The sequence below is a fragment of the Ostrinia nubilalis genome, chromosome 17 (genome assembly GCF_963855985.1).
Source record: "Ostrinia nubilalis chromosome 17, ilOstNubi1.1, whole genome shotgun sequence".
NCBI classification, from domain to species: domain Eukaryota; kingdom Metazoa; phylum Arthropoda; class Insecta; order Lepidoptera; family Crambidae; genus Ostrinia; species Ostrinia nubilalis.
In genome coordinates this window covers 11,394,706-11,416,623 of record NC_087104.1, presented here as the reverse complement: position 1 = coordinate 11,416,623, position 21,918 = coordinate 11,394,706, and the positions used below count along the sequence as shown (strand labels likewise).

At 47.6% G+C, this 21,918-nt stretch overlaps 1 protein-coding gene across 1 annotated transcript in view; it reads right to left on the bottom strand.

Moving 5' to 3' along the window:
* The window catches only part of LOC135080261 (dnaJ homolog subfamily C member 13), a 45,324-nt gene that overhangs the window by 12,939 nt on the left and 10,467 nt on the right, over positions 1–21,918 (bottom strand). The window contains exons 12-34 of the mRNA XM_063974947.1: positions 21,553–21,795; positions 20,705–20,881; positions 20,168–20,380; positions 19,532–19,740; positions 18,713–18,872; positions 18,517–18,617; positions 18,105–18,282; positions 16,713–16,915; positions 15,519–15,639; positions 14,954–15,118; positions 14,491–14,642; positions 13,547–13,748; positions 10,017–10,205; positions 9,082–9,217; positions 8,177–8,367; positions 6,751–7,581; positions 5,804–6,309; positions 5,388–5,646; positions 5,241–5,333; positions 4,478–4,639; positions 3,705–3,923; positions 2,565–2,697; positions 1,254–1,547 (exon numbers count right to left, since the gene is read on the bottom strand). Of these exons, the coding sequence (XP_063831017.1) occupies positions 1,254–1,547; positions 2,565–2,697; positions 3,705–3,923; positions 4,478–4,639; positions 5,241–5,333; positions 5,388–5,646; positions 5,804–6,309; positions 6,751–7,581; positions 8,177–8,367; positions 9,082–9,217; positions 10,017–10,205; positions 13,547–13,748; positions 14,491–14,642; positions 14,954–15,118; positions 15,519–15,639; positions 16,713–16,915; positions 18,105–18,282; positions 18,517–18,617; positions 18,713–18,872; positions 19,532–19,740; positions 20,168–20,380; positions 20,705–20,881; positions 21,553–21,795 (5,137 nt within the window). The remainder of the gene's footprint in view (positions 1–1,253; positions 1,548–2,564; positions 2,698–3,704; positions 3,924–4,477; positions 4,640–5,240; positions 5,334–5,387; positions 5,647–5,803; positions 6,310–6,750; positions 7,582–8,176; positions 8,368–9,081; positions 9,218–10,016; positions 10,206–13,546; positions 13,749–14,490; positions 14,643–14,953; positions 15,119–15,518; positions 15,640–16,712; positions 16,916–18,104; positions 18,283–18,516; positions 18,618–18,712; positions 18,873–19,531; positions 19,741–20,167; positions 20,381–20,704; positions 20,882–21,552; positions 21,796–21,918) is intronic.

The window sequence follows — 21,918 nt, the reverse complement described above, 5'->3', positions numbered from 1 at the left end:
AAAACACTTTTATAACATAAAATTCATTGCAAATGACGCCGCATCTCTTCAGTCTGCCCGCGACCATGACTCGTGCCACCGAGTTGAAACGTCGGTAGGGTTTACCGTTATCTGCTTACCGTTATAAGTGTTTTTGTTGCAAAAATCCCGTGACAGTGATAATTTTATAGTAAAAATGCAATATAATAGCAGAGTAAATACAAATGAGTAGGTTATCTTCATGGGGGAGGCCTTTGTCCAGCAGTGGACGTCATTTGGCTGAAAAGAAGAAGAAGAAGAAGGTTATCTTCATAGAAACGCACCGAGCGCGGTTTGTATGTGAGCGTGCCAATACGTATGCGGTGCGCACTTACACACTGACAAAATTTGGCGCAACTCTATGAAGATAACTTACTCATTTGTATTTACTCTGATAATAGTTTAAAGTTGTACCACAGAATAATAATAAGTACTACGTACAGACGTTTTACTTCGCGCAATTATTTAAAAAAATGTATGCTCAATGTCATTAACAATATGGTATAATTTAGTCTGTCTCAAAAGTCAAGCACCATTTTGTTGACAAACGTCAGTGATCGGCACTGCGCCGAAGCTATAGGGCTGACTTCGGTAAAATGATGTGACGTGAGGTGCCAAACTGCGGAAAATGGCGGAGGAAATACATGATTTAGCATGAATTATCATGAATAATATTAACTACTTATTTACCTCTCAGTGTCTTGAGGCAACTTAAAAAAGTACATTATGTGTTTTTATTATTATTTAGGCAGTTAAATACTGCACAGTATTTAGTACAACATTTTCTTCCATCATACACAAGAATACGCGTGCGTGAGTCAATGTTCGCTCGTATGTGAGGCCTTGTCGAATCGTATCCTGTAGGTGGGCCATCGTGCGTGTTTTGTTTTCGATGTAAACTCGCGGAGATGAACAGGCCTGGTTGTACTAAATCTTTCTATAGAGAAAGGAAAGGGAAGCTACTCATGATATTAACTGCCTATGCTTGCGCGGATGCAGCGTGCGCCACTCAGTTTTACTTCTGGCAAAATTAGCTGGTTAACGCTCACACATTCTTAGGCTGAGTTGCACCACCTAACTTTAACCGTAACTATAACGATAACCGGTTCATTTTGTATGGAGTTTGACAGATTTTTGACGTTACTTAATGTTAAAGTAAGATGGTGCAACCCAGCCTTAGTTTCTCGAACTGCTAGAAAGAGAGAGATAATAACCTCACTTCAATCAAAATTTACCTTTAGCTAAAGCCTCTTTAACCAGCGTAGTGTTGGCTAGCAACGCAGACAACGCCGCTAACACATCTAGTACATCGGGAGCTCCCGGTATGGCCACTCTCGCCAGCCCAGCCACCGGTAACAAAGCCACCAGGTGGCCCAGAACGCCACTAGCGGCCACGTCTTCCACGCACTCCCGGCTGCCCGCGGTGGCTCTGACCGCTTGTAACGCAGCGTTTTGGAGGCGCGGTTGCGATCGGGCGGAGAGTAGCCCGAAAATTAGACCGAATTGCCCGATGCATTGGATCTCAACACCTGTAAAAAGGTAAGTTAAATTCAAATTCAAATGTCAATGCGGCGTCATGTCAAGTAAGATAAATGATAATGGACGTACAGTAGGCGCGCGACTTCGTGTCCATCGGGGCCTTACTTACTTACTTATACTTACTTACTTATGAGTTGCAAAAAATATGCAATAGATAAGGTTGACCTACTTTATTGGTAATAATTATCGATATCGACATTAGCATAATTAGTTAGGTAACAGCACTACCGCATTCCTCAGGATGGACATGAACTCGCGCGCCTACTGTAAAATGATAGGTAGTGTTAAAGATAATTTGTTTTAACATAGCTTAATATTTCCTCCCCGCGCCCGTCTGGCCAAGACGGGTTGAGGTGACCTGATGTTGGTATATTTTTCCCTTAGTCACCCCTAGCGGTATCCACAAATAAGAGTCACGTGGTGGGTCCTACTCTATACTGTTCGCCTACACATGCGTAGACCAAATTCTCCGTCCCTCTATCGTTGCCTAGATTACCTGTAAAGCCTGGTCCGTGAGCACGTAGAATCTCGTCTAATGACCCCAAGCTGCCCATCCTTGTCGCTCGCACGTAATTATGTTGCTGTCGCGCTCGCACACTCACTGCGGGCGCGCGTCGCACAGTCGCGACAGCAATATAATTACGCGCGAGCGATAAGGATGGGTAGCTTGGGGTCATTGGACGGGATTCTACGTGCTCACGGACCAGGCTTTAGCCTTATTCACGTAACAAAACTTCAACGACAACAAAACACTGAGTTGCGATCCTATCGAGTAATAGTTCTATCAAAATGAACCTTGTGAATACGGATTTAGAGCTGTTTTTCAATGGGATGACTTCTGAACTGAACGTCAGCAAGGTCTTGACTGTCAAAATACGTGAATTAGGCTACTGATGATGATGATTAATACAAACAACACTTCAAAAAACAACCACATGATGTCTTAGTGAAAATGCAGTTGCGTATAAACGTCTATTCATAGCAAAATGAACCTTATTACAACTCACCAGGGTTCTTGATGATGACGTTGGCGATGGAGCTAAGCGCCAGCGTGATGTGTTCAACTCGGTCCGGCGTCATATCCAGTTGTATCTGTTCTTGGATGAACTTCAGCAGTTCCAGGATGAACTGTTGAGGATTCTGGTGACAAGAAGACACATTTTAGCTTATTTATTAATACTCATGGTCGTTTGTGAAGTATGCGGAAAGCAAAAGTTTTAATTTCTTCATTACTGGAGTATAGGAAGGACGACTCGTTTAAAAAGAAAGAAAAATTCAACAAATAAACTATAAAAGATATCAACGTGATTAAGTGAGGAAATTTATCCCATGGGAGGTATTAGAATTTTACAAACTTGTGTTCCGAGAGGAGCGGAGTAAACGAACCGAGCGATTGATTCTCTTATCAACAATCGCCTACAAAAGATGGCTGCTCGTTATAGATGTGTATGTATGTACACGCTTCCTACTGAGACCAGCCCCTCATGAGCGGAGTACTCTTCGTCAGAGAGGCGGCTGTTTTGAAGCACGTCTTGCATCTCAGCACGTGCTATTATACCACAAAGGTGCAGCGTGACGTCAGCGCCCATATTAGGTACGGCGTGACGTCAACACCTTCCGCCATAATCTCTCATCTCGATCGGGAACTCCGACTGCTTATTGTAGATGTTACACGCTGCGTACAACTCAGCGCGCGTACTATTTTGTCACAAAAGGGGTGCGGCGTGACAGTGTCTATAATTTGGCGTGACGTCAGCGCCCGTATTAGATGCGGCGTGACGTCAGCGTCTTCTTAACCACTACCTCGATAGGGAACTCCGGCTGCTCATTGTAGATGTTACACGCTGCGTACAACTCAGTGCGCGTACTATTTTGTCACAAAAGGGGTGCGGCGTGACAGTGTCTATAATTTGGCGTGACGTCAGCGCCCGTATTAGATGCGGCGTGACGTCAGCGTCTTCTTAACCACTCACCTCGATAGGGAACTCCGGCTGCTCGTTGTAGATGTTACACGCTACGTACACCTCAGTGCGCGTACTATTTTGTCACAAAAGGGGTGCGGCGTGACAGTGTCTATAATATGGCGTGACGTCAGCGCCCGTATTAGGTGCGGCGTGACGTCATCTTTTTGCATCATAACCACTCACCTCGATAGGGAACTCCGGCTGCTCGTTGTATATGTGAATGTAAACGCCACCCACGGAGACCAGGCCTTCATGAGCGGAGTACGCGAATGGCTCCAATAAAGGCCCATCTTCCTCATCAGAGAGACGGCTGTTTTGAAGCACGTCTTGCAACTCGGCTCGTGTGCTGTTGTCCCATACTAGGTACGGCGTGCGCCAGTTGGATGTTAAGGTCTTTAGGAGCTGTGAAAGACACTTTGGATTAGAAAAGAAGAAAATTACAATGGGACATCAAGGAAACACAAATAGGTACATCAAAATACCAACATAAAGGTAGCACAAAAAAACATGAATAAAGTAGTAACAGTGGACTGCGCAGTGACATCCTAGCGCAATCGCGATGCCAATTGCAATGGGAGTTAGTGTATGTTGTGACCCTCGATGATGCAAACTACGACACTGGTTTTCAGTGTGTCCCAAGATTAGGTTAGCGTAACAATAAAAGCGCTTTTGAGAGACTATTTGCAACAAATTAATTCTAATGACATAATACGGATTTGAAGTCAGAATTTGGTTAGAGAAAAGAGTAATTCATTCATATTTTTTAATTAAAATAATAAGGCGGACGACGCCGCGAGCCGCCAGTCTGCTTGTGACCACGGCTGCAGCATCGCATCCGAAACGTCAAGCCGTGAGTACATAATGTAACTCATTAATAAACGTCGCGTTAAGACCCGCGTCTTACTATTTTAGTTGAAATGGAATGGGAAAGTTTAAAATCTTATATTTTTAATTACCTCGTGCTGATCAGTCTCGGCCAGTCGTCTGCATAGGTGCGGCGTTAGTAACGTGTGCAGCGCGTCGCGTATCCGCGCGTCGTACGGGGTAGTCTCTTCATGCGGGCCGTACAACGCTGCCAGCGCTACTATGCACTGTTTTGCTAGTTTGTTTGCGATTTCCTGCAAATAATAATAATCAAAGTCAAAATAATCAACTGAAAGACCTAGGACCTGCAGCTAAACAGTTGAGCATGTTTTGTTTTTTGTGCAATACAAAGTACTAATAGTCCCGTTAGCCCCTCGTGGTAAGCTAAATATGGTGGTGGTGAGCCCACTCGTAACACAAGCGTTACGAGTGGGCTCACCACAACAAGCATTAAAAATGGCTTTTTGTTCTTCTACTGATTTAATAAGTTTGTTTAGGCTACTGTTGATATTTTTGTGGAATTTACTGGACTCTAATTGAGTGTGCGGGGGAGATAGGCGTTTAACAGATCTTGTCAATTCGACAAGCAAATAGATATAGTTTGCGCCGACAGTGTAACAGTCATTGATGTAAATATCCACCTTTAGACGCTTTCTCGTACAACGACATGGTTCAAAATAGATGAATATGTATAGCAACGAACCTGCTTGTTAGTTTCATCAGCCTCCACACCAGACTCAGTATGCGTATAGTCGTAGCGTAGCGCAGCGGGCAGTAGCGCGTGTATAGCGCCGGCGCGCGCTAGTCCCACGCGACTCGCCTTGTCACCCAGTTATTGTATCTATACCAACGAACCTGCTTGTTGGTCTCATCGGCCTCCACGCCGGACTCAGTATGCGTGTAGTCGTAGCGCAGCGGGCAGTAGCGCGGGTATAGCGCCGGCGCGCGCTAGCACCACGCGACTTGTCATGTCACCAAGTTATTGTTTCTAAAGCAACGAACCTGCTTGTTGGTCTCATCGGCCTCCACGTCGGACTCAGTATGCGTGTAGTCGTAGCGCAGCGCAGCGGGCAGTAGCGCGAGTATAGCGCCGGCGCGTGCTAGCACCACGCGACTTGTCACCAAGTTATTGTTTCTAAAGCAACGAACCTGCTTGTTGGTCTCATCGGCCTCGACTCCAGACTCAGTATGCGTGTAGTCGTAGCGTAGCGCAGCGGGCAATAGCGCGTGAATAGCGCCGGCGCGCGCTAGCACCACGCGACTTGTCATGTCACCAAGTTATTGTTTCTAAAGCAACGAACCTGATTGTTGGTCTCATCAGCTTCCACGTCGGACTCAGTATGCGTGTAGTCGTAGCGCAGCGCAGCGGGCAGTAGCGCGTGTATAGCGCCGGCGCGCGCTAGCCCCACGCGACTCGCCTTGTCACCCAGTTATTGTATCTAGACCAACGAACCTGCTTGTTGGTCTCATCGGCCTCCACGCCGGACTCAGTATGCGTGTAGTCGTAGCGCAGCGCAGCGGGCAGTAGCGCGGGTATAGCGCCGGCGCGCGCTAGCACCACGCGACTTGTCACCAAGTTATTGTTTCTAAAGCAACGAACCTGCTTGTTAGTTTCATCAGCCTCCACGCCGGACTCAGTATGCGTGTAGTCGTAGCGTAGCGCAGCGGGCAATAGCGCGTGAATAGCGCCGGCGCGCGCTAGCCCCACGCGACTTGTCACCAAGTTATTGTTTCTAAAGCAACGAACCTGCTTGTTAGTTTCATCAGCCTCCACGCCGGACTCAGTATGCGTGTAGTCGTAGCGTAGCGCAGCCGGTAAAAGCGCGTGTATAGCGCCGGCGCGCGCTAGTCCTGCACGACATTCAGCCGCCGCCGCTAATGCGCCTACGGCCTCGGCGCCTGCGCACGCCGTATCACCAAGGTGCTGACAACAAAACATTTTTCAATAGATTAAACTATATTCGGCACAAAACGAACAAAAAAGATTTCTTGGTGAAAAAAGATTCTATTCAATATTCAAAACTTCAAAACATGTAGATTTTCTTTATAATATGTCATCAGGCATTCGCCATATTGAATTTAGATTATTGTCATGTTTAGTGACTCGCAAAATCGACTAATGACTCAATCAATTAATCAAAAGCGCCACACAGCACAGTCTCTTAAACTCGCGCACTCACTGCGGCCGCCCGTCGCACAGTCGCGACAGCAATATAATTACGCGCGAGCGATAAGGGGTCATTGTACGAAATTCTATCTGCTCGGCGACCGAACTTTAGTGACACAAAAGTACAAACATCCACAATTTATACATACGCGCTGTTAAAAACATCACCCTCCTTCACCCAGTCGGCTAAAAACTTACCGGTCGCCTCAGTAAAGGCACCAGGTCCTGGCACAGCTGCGGCAGGCCGGCGCAGACCTCCCGGCAGGCCTCGAAGCCGGCGGCCACCGCGAAGCAGCGCGCACAGTGAGCGCACACCGCCGCGCTCACGTCGCCAGGCCTCGTGCTTGAGGAGACACTCACCGGTCGCCTCAGTAAAGGCACCAGGTCCTGGCACAGCTGCGGCAGGCCGGCGCAGACCTCCCGGCAGGCCTCGAAGCCGGCGGCCACCGCGAAGCAGCGCGCACAGTGAGCGCACACCGCCGCGCTCACGTCGCCAGGCCTCGTGCTAGAGACACTCACCGGTCGCCTCAGTAGAGGCACCAGGTCCTGGCACAGCTGCGGCAGGCCGGCGCAGACCTCCCGGCAGGCCTCGAACCCAGCGACCACCGCGAAGCAGCGCGCACAGTGAGCGCACACCGCCGCGCTCACGTCGCCAGGCCTCGTGCTAGAGACACTCACCGGTCGCCTCAGTAAAGGCACCAGGTCCTGGCACAGCTGCGGCAGGCCGGCGCAGACCTCCCGGCAGGCCTCGAAGCCGGCCGCCACCGCGAAGCAGCGCGCACAGTGAGCGCACACCGCCGCGCTCACGTCGCCAGGCCTCGTGCTAGAGTCACTCACCGGTCGCCTCAGCAAAGGCACCAGGTCCTGGCACAGCTGCGGCAGGCCGGCGCAGACCTCCCGGCAGGCCTCGAAGCCGGCGGCCACCGCGAAGCAGCGCGCACAGTGAGCGCACACCGCCGCGCTCACGTCGCCAGGCTTCGTGCTTGCGGAGAGAACCGGCACGCAGCGCGACATCGCTTCGTGCAACACCTGGGAAACAAGAACAACACCAGTTAATAATACTAACACCAGAACAAAGTAACTCAAGGTAAAACGAGTAGGGATATACGAGTGGATCACTCGTTATAATGTTATTATGAATCTTGTCTTGTCTTAAGATCCAAGAATGATAAATTTTAGCTTGACAAACTTTAATACGTAAACCCGGCACTACTAATAAAAGCAGTAAAATCTACCGTCAGTAGCGCTGCCGTAAGATTAGTTATGGCCCCCTAATGGACCTCGCGGAGTACCAATAGCCGTAACAAGATCAGTGGCGTCACTGCCTTCACAGCTGAACCCAATTTGATGCCAACTTATCTTTAGTTACATAGAAATAAAAACTATCGATAACAAAAAAAAACTATCGATGTAATTTATTTGACATTATCGATACATGTATCGATCATGCAGTAACTCTAGCCGATAAGCAAGTCCGATGTCTCACGTGTTGTACCTCGCTATATGACACGGACACTAACGGACGGAAGTAAGGCCGGGGCCTCACTCTCGGCGAATAGCTGGTCCGCTTCCACCTTGTCCTTAGGAAACTAGCCTATTGTCTTTGTTAACGTCGGTCACAAACCTGCAAGCCTCCTTCCCTGCGAAGCTCCTCTGCATTCAGCGCGGAGCAAGCCACAGTAGCATGTGCCAGCTCGCACGCCGCTGGAAGTAAGGCCGGGGCCTCACTCTCGGCGAACAGCTGGTCCGCTTCCACTTCTAAACGCGCCGTGCGCAACAGCTGCGGGTAGCCCGCGTATTTGTACGGCGCGAGAACTGGCGACAAAAATATTTTTTGTGAGGATTTTTAAACCCCAATCAACTATCTCCACCTGACTTAAGATGAAATTAATTAGAACAAAAATTCGGCTAACATATGGGAAACAAAAGTATAAATATGGAAGGATATACAACACAGGCATTTACCATAGGAACTAGTCTAAAGGCGGCGGTCCGCGGCGCGATAGAGACAGGAGAGACACGAGACCCCGAACTTTACTTGACTTTAGGTAATGCTATAAGCGTCAGTTCGCGTGCGAGACAGGAGACCAAGACAAGAGACCAAGGCGGGAGACTGCGACCGTTAAGGTGGCGGTTCGCATCGCGACAGAGACAGGAGACCGAGACGCGAGACCGAGACGGGAGACCGCGAACGTTACTTGACTTTAGACAATGTATAAGCGACAGTTCTCGCGACGCGATCTCCTGTCTCAGTCTCTTGTCTCGGTCTCTTGTCTCGGTCTCTTGTCGCTGTCGCAACGCGAACCGCCACCTTTACTTGACTTAGTTCTCTGTCTCCTGTCTCTGTCTCGCTCGCGAACTGACTCTTATACATTGCCTAAAGTCAAGTAGCGGTCGCGGTCTCTCGTCTCGGTCGTTTGCCTCGATCGCTTACCTCTGTCACAGCGTGAATAGCTGCCTTTACATAGGATGTTTCTATATTGAAGTTAATTACCAGTCTGTAATAACATAAACCGCAAAGCCACTCACCATCCGAGTACCGCCTGAAGAGTATCGTCTGGGTGCGCAAGATGAGCACGATGTTGTTTGTGTTGGGCCCGTCTCCCGTCCACACGTTGCGGCTGCAGAGGAACTCGTATGCTTGGTTCACCGCCTCGAAGCGATCCTGGTGAACATATGGCTCGTATGAGACAATGGTGGAAGGATATCATCAAGGCAGTGTCGCGGTAATATTATATGCACTTGCTACAAGTCACATTCAAGAGCTGGTGACAAGGTTTCATAAAAAATATCGCTTATTACCATCATTCCTTGCATATTATAACAATGAACACGTCGTGCTTGTATAAAACACCGGGATTGAAAAATCTCATCAAGACTTAAAATTAATGAGAAAGCAAGACCGCACTGCTATTGCCGCCGTTAAACGGGTTAATACTGGGACGTGTAAAAGTGCTTTTTTAAAGCCTACTTGCTTAGATTAATGAGTTTCATGAGTTTTATAAAGACTCGAAGAGCTGCTTCCCTTGCTATAAAAGAAGATGCAAGAAGTTTCTACCCACTTGTGTGATAGACAAGTATCAGAACAAAATGAATATAGATATATGTACGATAACTTACCCGTCCCTCAGGATTCTTATTGGGATGGAACTGCTGTGCGAGCCTGTAGTAGGCCTTACGGACCGCGGCCTCGTCATGCTGGCTGCCGCTCAAGCCTAACACAGCGTAAGCCTCACTGGCCGTCATGGCAAGGGCTTCCTATGTGTATATAACGATATGTACGATAACTCACCCGTCCCTCAGGGTTCTTATCAGGATGGAACTGCTGCGCGAGCCTGTAGTAGGCCTTACGGACCGCGGCTTCGTCATGCTGGCTGCCGCTCAGGCCTAACACAGCGTAGGCCTCGCTGGCCGTCATGGCAAGGGCTTCCTATGTGTATATAACGATATGTACGATAACTCACCCGTCCCTCAGGATTCTTATCAGGATGGAACTGCTGCGCGAGCCTGTAGTAGGCCTTACGGACCGCGGCCTCGTCGTGCTGGCTGCCGCTCAGGCCTAACACAGCGTAGGCCTCGCTGGCCGTCATGGATGGAGGCTTCTTCTCCACCTCACGGCGCCACGCTTCTAACACGTCTTTCAGTAAGCCCACCTGGTGAGATAAAGGTGCAATGAGTTTTTGTAAGGCACATTGAAGTCTTTGAGAAATGACTTAAGTCCAGTAATAGGGTATTCAACTGTCACTTTGTATGATTCATATTGATCAACGGCGATATTTTTGGATGTAATAAGTGATTGAAGATATCGTTGAACATGTCCTGTTTAGCGACAGCTCTAAGTTTGTGGTTGTGCGTCACTACGGCGTTATGGCACAGTCCCCGGTGGTGTTATTACGAATCTTAACAGCCGCTTGCTTAAAAATGTATGGAAACTAGCGCCACCTGTAATATGTCTATAAAGCGAGGTTAAGACTAGCAATAAAAAAGCTGTTACGATTGTGTAAATATAGCTGTGGCAAGCCAACTTTTGCAAGATTTACACAATGGTAAACAGCTTCTGGAAGTCAACTTCTGCAAGTTTTATTGCTCGTCTAAACCTCGCTTAATACGCATTCGGGTTTGGCAGAATAACAGCGTCCTGTTCTGGGGTCTACCTCAGAGCAGGACGCAATGCTGAGCGGATGCCATTTTGATTCAAACATGTACAAATACTTTGTACTTTAAAATTGTAATACAGTAAAACTTGGTTAAGTGGGACCTGGATAAGTGAGAAACCTCCATAACTGGAACTTATGCTGAGGTCCCAACACTTTGACACTGAATTACCTCTGTTAGTGGGACTAGGTAAGCCTCTATATCTGGGATTTGTTCTTTCGATTTATCATCATAGTTACCTCTATAACTGAGACAGCGAGTAAATTTTATATGCATAAACCTCTGTAACTGAGATAACATTGTTTGTTTACTCATTCTTATTCTACCCACAAATTCCACACGTAATTCCAAGTACGTAGTACAAATTTTGAGCTTCAATTACCTTCAGTTTTAGTTTCGCTTTACTATCATACAGATGTTTATTTGAAAAATGCCAAAACGAAAGCTACAATCGTTATAATTACGTGAAAAACTGAAGTTAATATCCGTTTATGAAAGTGGGAAGACAAGCGAAGAAGTTTGTGCCGAATTTAATGATCGCACCTGTATAACTGAAATAACCTGTATTCTCACCTCTATTAATGGAACCCTCTGTAAATGAGACAGATATTTATTTATACCTGTATATCTGAGACACTGGGTAAGTGGAATACCTCTATAAGTGAAACGACATTGCAGGTCCCTTGATGTCTCACTTAACCAGGTTTCACTGTAATTGTTTTGGACCAAATAAATATTTTTCTTTCTTTCTTTGTATGCGTCAGTACAGTACCGGGTCGGGTATGGGCCAGTTGGGGAAGCGGCGCGTGTCGCACAGGTGGCGCAGGTAGAAGGTGTTGCAGAACAACTCGGCCCCAGGTGCGGGTAGCGGACGCGAGCCGGCGTCACTACAGCGGGCGGTACAGTACCGGGTGTAGTATGCGTCAGTACAGTACCGGGTATAGTATGCGTCAGTACAGTACCGGGTATAGTATGCGTCAGTACAGTACCGGGTATAGTATGCGTCAGTACAGTACCGGGTATAGTATGCGTCAGTACAGTACCGGGTATAGTATGCGTCAGTACAGTACCGGGTATAGTATGCGTCAGTAAAGTACCGGGTATAGTATGCGTCAGTACAGTACCGGGTATAGTATGCGTCAGTACAGTACCGGGTATAGTATGCGTCAGTACAGTACCGGGTATAGTATGCGTCAGTACAGTACCGGGTATAGTATGCGTCAGTACAGTACCGGGTATAGTATGCGTCAGTACAGTACCGGGTATAGTATGCGTCAGTACAGTACCGGGTCGGGTATGGGCCAGTTGGGGAAGCGGCGCGTGTCGCACAGGTGGCGCAGGTAGAAGGTGTTGCAGAACAACTCGGCTTCAAGGTGCGGGTAGCGGACGCGAGCCGGCGTCACTACAGCGGGCGGTACAGTACCGGGTATAGTATGCGTCAGTACAGTACCGGGTCGGGTATGGGCCAGTTGGGGAAGCGGCGCGTGTCGCACAGGTGGCGCAGGTAGAAGGTGTTGCAGAACAACTCGGCTTCAAGGTGCGGGTAGCGGACGCGAGCCGGCGTCACTACAGCGGGCGGTACAGTACCGGGTATAGTATGCGTCAGTACAGTACCGGGTCGGGTATGGGCCAGTTGGGGAAGCGGCGCGTGTCGCACAGGTGGCGCAGGTAGAAGGTGTTGCAGAACAACTCGGCCCCAGGTGCGGGTAGCGGACGCGAGCCGGCGTCACTACAGCGGGCGGTACAGTACCGGGTATAGTATGCGTCAGTACAGTACCGGGTCGGGTATGGGCCAGTTGGGGAAGCGGCGCGTGTCGCACAGGTGGCGCAGGTAGAAGGTGTTGCAGAACAACTCGGCCCCAGGTGCGGGTAGCGGACGCGAGCCGGCGTCACTACAGCGGGCGGTACAGTACCGGGTATAGTATGCGTCAGTACAGTACCGGGTCGGGTATGGGCCAGTTGGGGAAGCGGCGCGTGTCGCACAGGTGGCGCAGGTAGAAGGTGTTGCAGAACAACTCGGCCCCAGGTGTGGGTAGCGGACGCGAGCCGGCGTCACTACAGCGGGCGGTACAGGACCGGGTATAGTATGCGTCAGTACAGTACCGGGTATAGTATGCGTCAGTACAGTACCGGGTATAGTATGCGTCAGTACAGTACCGGGTATAGTATGCGTCAGTACAGTACCGGGTCGGGTATGGGCCAGTTGGGGAAGCGGCGCGTGTCGCACAGGTGGCGCAGGTAGAAGGTGTTGCAGAACAACTCGGCCCCAGGTGCGGGTAGCGGACGCGAGCCGGCGTCACTACAGCGGGCGGTACAGTACCGGGTATAGTATGCGTCAGTACAGTACCGGGTCGGGTATGGGCCAGTTGGGGAAGCGGCGCGTGTCGCACAGGTGGCGCAGGTAGAAGGTGTTGCAGAACAACTCGGCTTCCAGATGCGGGTAGCGGACGCGAGCCGGCGTCACTACAGCGGGCGGTACAGTAACGGGTTTGGTATGCGTCAGTACAGTACCGGGTCGGGTATGGGCCAGTTGGGGAAGCGGCGCGTGTCGCACAGGTGGCGCAGGTAGAAGGTGTTGCAGAACAACTCGGCTTCCAGATGCGGGTAGCGGACGCGAGCCGGCGTCACTACAGCGGGCGGTACAGTAACGGGTTTGGTATGCGTCAGTACAGTACCGGGTCGGGTATGGGCCAGTTGGGGAAGCGGCGCGTGTCGCACAGGTGGCGCAGGTAGAAGGTGTTGCAGAACAACTCGGCTTCCAGATGCGGGTAGCGGACGCGAGCCGGCGTCACTACAGCGGGCGGTACAGTAACGGGTTTGGTATGCGTCAGTACAGTACCGGGTCGGGTATGGGCCAGTTGGGGAAGCGGCGCGTGTCGCACAGGTGGCGCAGGTAGAAGGTGTTGCAGAACAACTCTGCTTCCAGGTGCGGGTAGCGGACAGCTGGCACGGCGAGGTACGGGTAGCGGGCAGCCACGTGCGCGCGCAACCGCGGCGTGAACTCGCCGATGTGCGCAGCTACCTTCATTATCAGGATGCGTCTGTGAAGATAACACAAACAAGCACGTGAGCTGACGAGGTGTTTTCAGTCAGCGACAAATTGCGAAGTGACGCGATTAGTAGGATCACACCAAAATTGCATCTCTTGATTGCGGCCTACGAGCCAGTATACGGCGATACGCTGACTTAGGGCCTTGCCACACTGGCGGATTGCAAGCGGAGCGCCGCGCCGCTGCTCCGCCCAGAAAACGCCTGCAATCCGCCAGTGTGGCAAGGCCCTTAGACACAACGTGTTACGGGTTTATGACTGAAAAGTCAAGCAAGAAGATTCATACTTGTAACATAGCTTATCAATTATGACTGCGATATAAAGACACACTAGTTACCAAGTTAAAATATCCCGAGGGGTCACATATGTTATTGCAGTGTTTTACAACCTGTGGGTCTACTCTACAGGGGGGTCGCGAGAGGTCGTCAAAAATACGATAAAGTTAAAAAAATATAAACCTAAACCTAATTATGCAAATGCATAAATGTTGTATGGATTGAAGTATTCGGTCCCTACAACATCTTTGTAACATAATAAAATGCATGAAAAAAAAGCGAATGGTCGGGAGGTCGCAAAATATTTTTTCATACTAAGGTTGAAAAACACTGTGCTATTAAAATCAAGCAAGAACAGTATCTATGTTTATCATCATTATCAGATTGATGCTGGCATTCAACACCCCATAGGCACCTGAAAAATGCGACGAAAAACTAAATTTTCTATCACCATCCTACCTCATCTCAGAGTTCCAGATAGCCTCAGGGGTGTCCCATTCCCCGAGGAAGATCTGAGCGAACTTCTCTGCGCCGTGGTTCTCAAGATAGCACACCATCGCTTCGGGCAACAACTGGCCAAGTATCGAGCGCTGCATTATGTCTGATGTAGTCTAAAAACAAAAACAAAGTATGTAAAACCGTCTTAAATTAGTTAGACGACGTTACTTACATTACTAACTTAAGTTAATTATTCGTTCGTTTAGGGTACAAACACTTTTTTAAATCTCATTCTACAAGGTTTCGTGTAAATGTAATTTAGAAACGAACAAAAAAGATCGACTGAAATTTTGTAGTCAATCAGTCAATAAAATAAAATGTTCAGTGATAAAATAACATTACCACAATTTGTGTCAATGATTTATGTTTCCCAAAATTCCAATTGGATCTCAAAAATCTCATTAACGTGTGTTTAAAAACTCACTTGATCAGCCCTGAACGCTTGTTTCATATGCGTGAGCCGCAGGAACCTGGCGATTGGAAGTAAATTGGACCCAGTGTACAGCAGCATAAAGTAGAATACTCCAGTCAAGTACAACTTCGATATTTCAGGGTTGTCCTGCATCACTTCGTGTAGTAATGTTGCCACCTACAAAAAAGGCCTAAGTAAGAAAATCTATCTCTTTTCCTTTTTGAAAAATTAATATTCAGAAGTGTGAAATGAAATTTAGCTCTAGCCGATTTTATTTATCGACGTGTTAGCAGTGACGCAAGAAAATTATATCAAAAATGTTAACTTAGTTTATTTTGTTTCGTTTAATGAGAAGAAAAGGAAATATGACTATTGAGATATGCGCCTGGTGGCCGCTAAGAAACTTCTTTTTTTTTGTAAAAGTTTCTTAGCGGCCAGTTTTTTTTTCGCTTTGAGCAATTATTTTTGACATGGAACGATTTTTTTATCGTATCGATGATTAATCAAGGTATTTCAGGAGGTTTTTAAGAATCTCACAGAGTTAACAAAACGCAAAAAACTTTTATAAATATTCTACCTTTTCAACAAGAATAGGGTCGAAAGTAAGCAGCAACTGAACGACGTGAGCGAGACATGCCGGCTCTGATAACAGTCGCTTGACTTTGGGCAGCGGTCGTATTACTGCATCTTCTTCGTCTCTGGAGGACAAGGAAACAAATAATTCAGCAATGTTCTTATAAAAAGCAGCACAAATTTTAAAAAAATCGAGCATGGAATAAAAACCGACGATCTGGTGGCAAGTATCTAGGTAGTTATTTAATTTTTTAGCGTTAAGAGTCGCAATCTCAAACTAATTTGAAAATTATAAATAATTTATAATATTATATATTAATTATTAATAATAATAATAATAATTTATAATATTAAATATTATATATAATTTATAATTTTCAAATTAGTTTGAGATTGCGACTCTTAACGCTAAAAAATTAAATAACTATGTAAAAAGAGCTGTTTCATCTTAACTGACAGTTAAATATTTGCAACAATATTTCTGTTAGATGTAGGGTAGGTATGTATACTCAACATTGATGAAACAAACGCTGGCCATAACAGCGTATTACACTTGAAAATTTCGACGGGTTCATCCAGTGTCTAAGTAGCTCAGTTGGAAGAGCAGTCGCCCGGCAAGCGGAAGGTCGTGGGTTCAATTCCCGCCTTAGGCAGTTCGATTTTTTCAAGTTATTTATAATTTTCAAATAAGTATCTAGGTACTTTCCGCGACTTTAAGGCAGTGTAGGACTGGAATTGTGGAAATCCTTTGTCCAGCAGTAGACGTCATTTGGCTGACTGTACGAAGAATAAAAACCCATTCATCATTTTATGTTAACCTGCTGGAAACTACATGCTAGAACCCCGCTTACCTGCTAGGGTAATACCGCGCGCAAGTGATCAGCAGGTCCAGGATAGTAGCAGCCAGCTCGCTTTCATTCAGGACGGGGGTCCCGCGCGCCGCCAGCGTCCATTTGAGCTGCAAGACCCCGCCCACTGCTCTCCAAATTCCGTTCTATTACCCAGCACTAGTTTCTTCGCTTACCTGCTAGGGTAATACCGCGCGCAAGTGATCAGCAGGTCCAGGATAGTAGCAGCCAGCTCACTTTCATTCAGGACGGGGGTCCCGCGCGCCGCCAGCGTCCATTTTAACTGCGGGACCCAGCCCACTGCTCTCCAAATTCCGTTCTATTAACCCAGCACTGTTTTCCTCGCTTACCTGCTAGGGTAATACCGCGCGCAAGTGATCAGCAGGTCCAGGATAGTAGCAGCCAGCTCGCTTTCATTCAGCACGGGGGTCCCACGCGCTGCCAGGGTCCATTTGAGCTGCGGGACCCCGCCCACGGCTCGCCAGCCTTCCATGCTGTTTGCCCAGCACTTGGTCTTGTTGTTGATCTCGCCGGACTTGTACAGGTCTTTGAGCTGTTGATAAAAAATAAAGTTGATTAGGAACAGAAGTTCTAGTAGTTTATGACAGATTTATGGAGGAAAAAGTGGCAACACAGTAGGTCTTTCCAGCGCAAAAATAATTGCACTCATTAGTTGGTGCCATTAGCGAATGAGGACCTTACTTACTGTACAACACTGCTGTTCTGGTGAATGCGTAGGTCATCAGCTAACCAGTTGACACTACTGTCTGCTCTAACGAGTGACAAGAAAATAAGGCAGTTGCAGCCCTACTACCGTGACAAACGCGACGTGGATTGGGCTTCTTGAAATTATAAAAACAGCAGTTGAATGCGCCACAGTGGCGCCACAGTATCCCTTACTCTACAATGGTGCCAACTGAACTACGCCAGTCATTCACCTGCTGGAAGCTAACAGGGCCCATTCTCTGAACCTTCTCCCCCTGTTCTAAGTTGTAGTACCACTCGCGGTCGCCGCCGCCTGGTTGCTGCGAGGGACCCTCTATCACGTTGCTCTAAGCTGATACTGTTTCTCAAGACTTATGTTAGTGACCTCCTACACTTATGTTGGTGTCGCGCTCGCACACTCACTGCGGGCGCCCGTCGCACAGTCGCGACAGCAATATAATTACGCGCGAGCGATAAGGATGGGTAGCTTGGGGTCATTGGACAAAATTCTACGTGCTCACGGACCAGGCTATAACACTAAAAACTTACCTGTTGGAAGCTAACAGGGCCCATTCTCTGCACCTTCTCCCCCTGTTCTAAGTTGTAGTACCACTCGCGGTCGCCGCCGCCTGGTTGCTGCGAGGGACCCTCTATCACGTTGCTCTGAGCTGGTACTGTGTCTTGAGACTTACGTTAGTGACCTCCTACACTAGCCGTTTACTTGTTGGAAGCTAACAGGGCCCATTCTCTGCACCTTCTCCCCCTGTTCCAAGTTGTAATACCACTCGCGGTCGCCGCCGCCTGGTTGCTGCGAGGGACCCTCTATCACGTTGCTCTGAGCTGGTACTGTTTCTCAAGACTTATGTTAGTGACCTCCTACACTTATGTTGGTGTCGCGCTCGCACACTCACTGCGGGCGCCCGTCGCACAGTCGCGACAGCAATATAATTACGCGCGAGCGATAAGGATGGGTAGCTTGGGGTCATTGGACGGGATTCTACGTGCTCACGGACCAGGCTATAACACTAAAAACTTACCTGTTGGAAGCTAACAGGGCCCATTCTCTGCACCTTCTCCCCCTGTTCTAAGTTGTAGTACCACTCGCGGTCGCCGCCGCCTGGTTGCTGAGTAGGGCCCTCTATCACGTTGCTCTGAGCTGGTACTGTCGCACGAGACGTGTGAAGGTGGGCCAAGGTCATCAGGTCTACTAATATCCTGGTGGAGAAGTAAACTTCCACATAAGCATACATCTTCGTATCAAGTACACACGGCCACACTGTTAACTATCCATTTCCGTTTTTGCTCTCGCTCTTATCAAATGGTGATTCTTTGCGATAGAACGAGACGACATGACAGGCAATGGATAGTTAACACTGTTGCCGATGGTACATAAGTAAGCACATTGATTTATAAGTATTTTAATCATACAAAATCTTTTTGTAAACTCACCTAATTCCATTCCATTCTAAAATCTCGCTAACATTTCTTCTATGAAGTATTAATTTTGCAACAAATTGTACTAGTCTATCTCTTTCCATTCTGTCGCATGTCTGAAAGAAATTACCTTTTTAAATAAAATTAAAATTATTAGGCATAAGAATCAATTATTTACAAATACAATTCACGAATAAGAAGTCTTGCTTACTCTATCTAACATTTGTACAATATATTTGGTGTCCGCGAAAGGGCCGATGTCTTCGTAGTACCTCCCATAGACAATACTCATAGCTTGCAGACACATGCACTTCATTTCGACCTTCGGCGTTGATAGAAACCGGTGGTACAAGTCGTTGAAGAATTCATACCTGCAATAGAAGACACGTGACAACTATAAAACGAAATTCAGCAAAATATTAGACTTTTAAAATAAAACTGTTTAAAAGGAGTAGCATTTGGAGTATCCTAGGTGTTTTAAAACAATATACAAGCATAGAATTAGCACGTGAGTATAAGGGCCCTCACTCACGGCGACTTTTTGAAGCGATGCAGCCGCGCTGTAATAGCGCGTTAGTAGTGCGTTGGGATCACTTCAGTAGTGCGTTGCAAATGCGACTAACGCGCGTTAGTAGCGATGCTGTCGCTCGTTAACGAGACGCGCGACATTAAGTCGCCGTGGGCGAGGGCCATTATGAACCAGAAGTCGATGCAACAACAATGGTTTAAGGGATCCCCAACACTAGCGTCTTTCGAGCGTCGTCGTAACGTCGACGTCTCACCAGCGCCTGCGCATTCGTCGTCGCAGCACATCAACTCTCTCTAATCTAAATAACATGACGTCAATGTTGAGACAAACTTGACCTTCACTGGTTGGGTTTTTATTGGCGGTCAAGCTGTAGATCCTGGCTACACATGAGTTACAGCGGTGGGAACGAAAGGTGGGAATAGTCCCTTGAGCGGCTGCCGAACGGCCGGCGAGCGTGAGTCCTTTAAAATTCGCTGTTCGCTGTATACGGGACGTACTTACGACTTGCGTATCGGGCTGTCGTCGCTGTCTCTTTGTTCCAGCAGTATCCTGAGGTAGTAGTCACCGATCTTGACCTCGTTCTGGAGGCACTGGTAGTGGACTTCCATCTCCGTGTGGTTCCAGGAGGTGAGCGCGCCGCCGGCGGACTCACGATCCGACATAAACGCGCGAAGTTCACTCTCTAAAGCGTTGCGGAGCTCTTCGCGAGTCTGTGGAAAGAATACTGATGTAATTGCTTTCGAAATGTGGGTCCAATGGAAAATACATTACCCATCTTGTTCCAAACCAAATAAAAAGAATAACGTTTTAACAGTCTTTTGGGACACAATGCCTTAGATTTGTATTAATGGTCAAGCCATAGGTCTTTTAAAGACAGGACCTACTTTATACCGTACATCTTTTGATAGAAAGGACTTACATAGTCGTGGAAGTCATCATCATTTCAGCCACAGGACGTCCACTGCTGAACATAGGCCTCCTTCAATGAAGTAACGGGCAGAAATACTGTCGATGATACTGAATAAACATTTCTTCTTTCTTTCTTTCGTTCTTCCAAATATTCATGTTAGTTTAATTGTTGTCTCGGCGAATAATTAAATAAATCTTTAAAATCTACAGCATACAAGACCAACTCACCGTGTGGTTCCATATGAGATTAGGCAGCGCATGGTCTCTGTGAAACTGGTAGTACAGCAGCGGCCAGTTAGCCGTGCTCTTGAGGCGCTCGCGGCGCCGGCGCAGCACTACAGGGCGTTCTCGGGCCTCGCGTCCCGCCCCCGGAGCCCCCGCTGCCGCGGCGCCACGCCCAGTCCGCTGTGCCCAATGCTGAAGTGCTAACGCTGCGTAGTGCTGTCATAAAGAAACATTTCTTGTCAGATGATCAAAACAAGACGCTAGACTATGCGCCGGCGTGGCGTATACTCCGTTGTGCCCAGTGTTGTAGTGCCAACGTGCTGCCATAAACAAACACTTCATTTCAAAACTGATTAAAAAAGGGACTACACAACGGGCTTAATGCTACCCCGGCACCTCGCCCAGTCCGTTGTGCCCAGTGCTAATTATCTCCCATTCAATCTAAGTACATCATTTTTTCATTTTATTTCATTAGTATCCATAATTTTTTCGTTGCAAAATAGCATCTATCACAGCCAAATAAGATCTCTTTAAACTCACCTCGATATGCTTCTCGACGTACTTGACTTGCCGCTCCAAGGCCTCCCAGTGCGGCGCACGCGCTTTCACCGTCGCCTGCGCAAGCTGCAGGTTGTCTCGCTCTTGCATGCGCTCCTCTTCTAACGCGGCCGCGGGCGGCGCTTCCGCTGACTCCAAGAACGCTAGCAGACCTGATGGCTGGATGAGAATGAGGCTATTTAGATATATGTACTGTTGTATGTTTTGATATTTGCAAGCAAGATTGAAAGTTTAAATCAAAATTTCAAAGAGCTTGCTACAAAAGTAGGAAAATAGGAAAATCCCACAGAGTAAGATATTGTTCTTGTTGATACTCTTACGTCGACGTAAAAGGTGACAAGTAGTACTAAACACTTATTTTAGCACTAATGAATGGTGAATTCCATATCCATAACGCATTGCACTGCTGACCACTGATAGCGATGTTTGAAGACTCGGAGGCCCAACGACTGCTAGCGTAGCTTGTAGCCAGATGCTTTCCTGATGTTTGTAGTGCGAGCCTAATTGGCACAGGCTTGAACTACAAATATTCAGAAAGCATCTTCCATAATATTGGTCCCAATCATCTTGGATGTTGTACTCCTGCTTCTAGCCTTAATCATCATTCCATAGTTTATTATAAGGATCTTCTTACAAATGATAAATATTAAGACTGGTATGATAAATTAGAAATATTTATAGAAATAAATGATTTGATTTGATTTGAAAATGAAAGGTTTCGATTTTTATTAAATCAATTGCATCGGGACTTTCATTTCACAACGTTTTTAAATTATAGCTTCATATTTTACCAACCGTTTACACTACAAATTCAGTAAACACCAACTCACCATAAGCCTCGTCAGCAGGCTATGCGCCGGCGCATGATCCACCAACCACAGCGCGACCAAATGCCTCGCAAGATGGCGGTGGTGTAGCCGCGCCGGTGCGTACAGTGCAGCTAACAGATGCCTCGGCAGCGCCGCTTCGGCCAGCGCTAGGGCTTGCATCCGGGAGCCAACGGTGCCGCCGCCCTCCTCGATTAGTGCTCGCATTACGAGACCAGCGCCTTTTACTATTGCCATTGAGGGGTGCTGTTGGAACAAGAATAGTACTGGTTGTGAATGACGCGTTTATTGTTCACTAGAATAATCGTTTAAGCATGAGTATGGAAACTATAGTCTATCCAATATAGCTTGATTAGAATGACAGCTGCC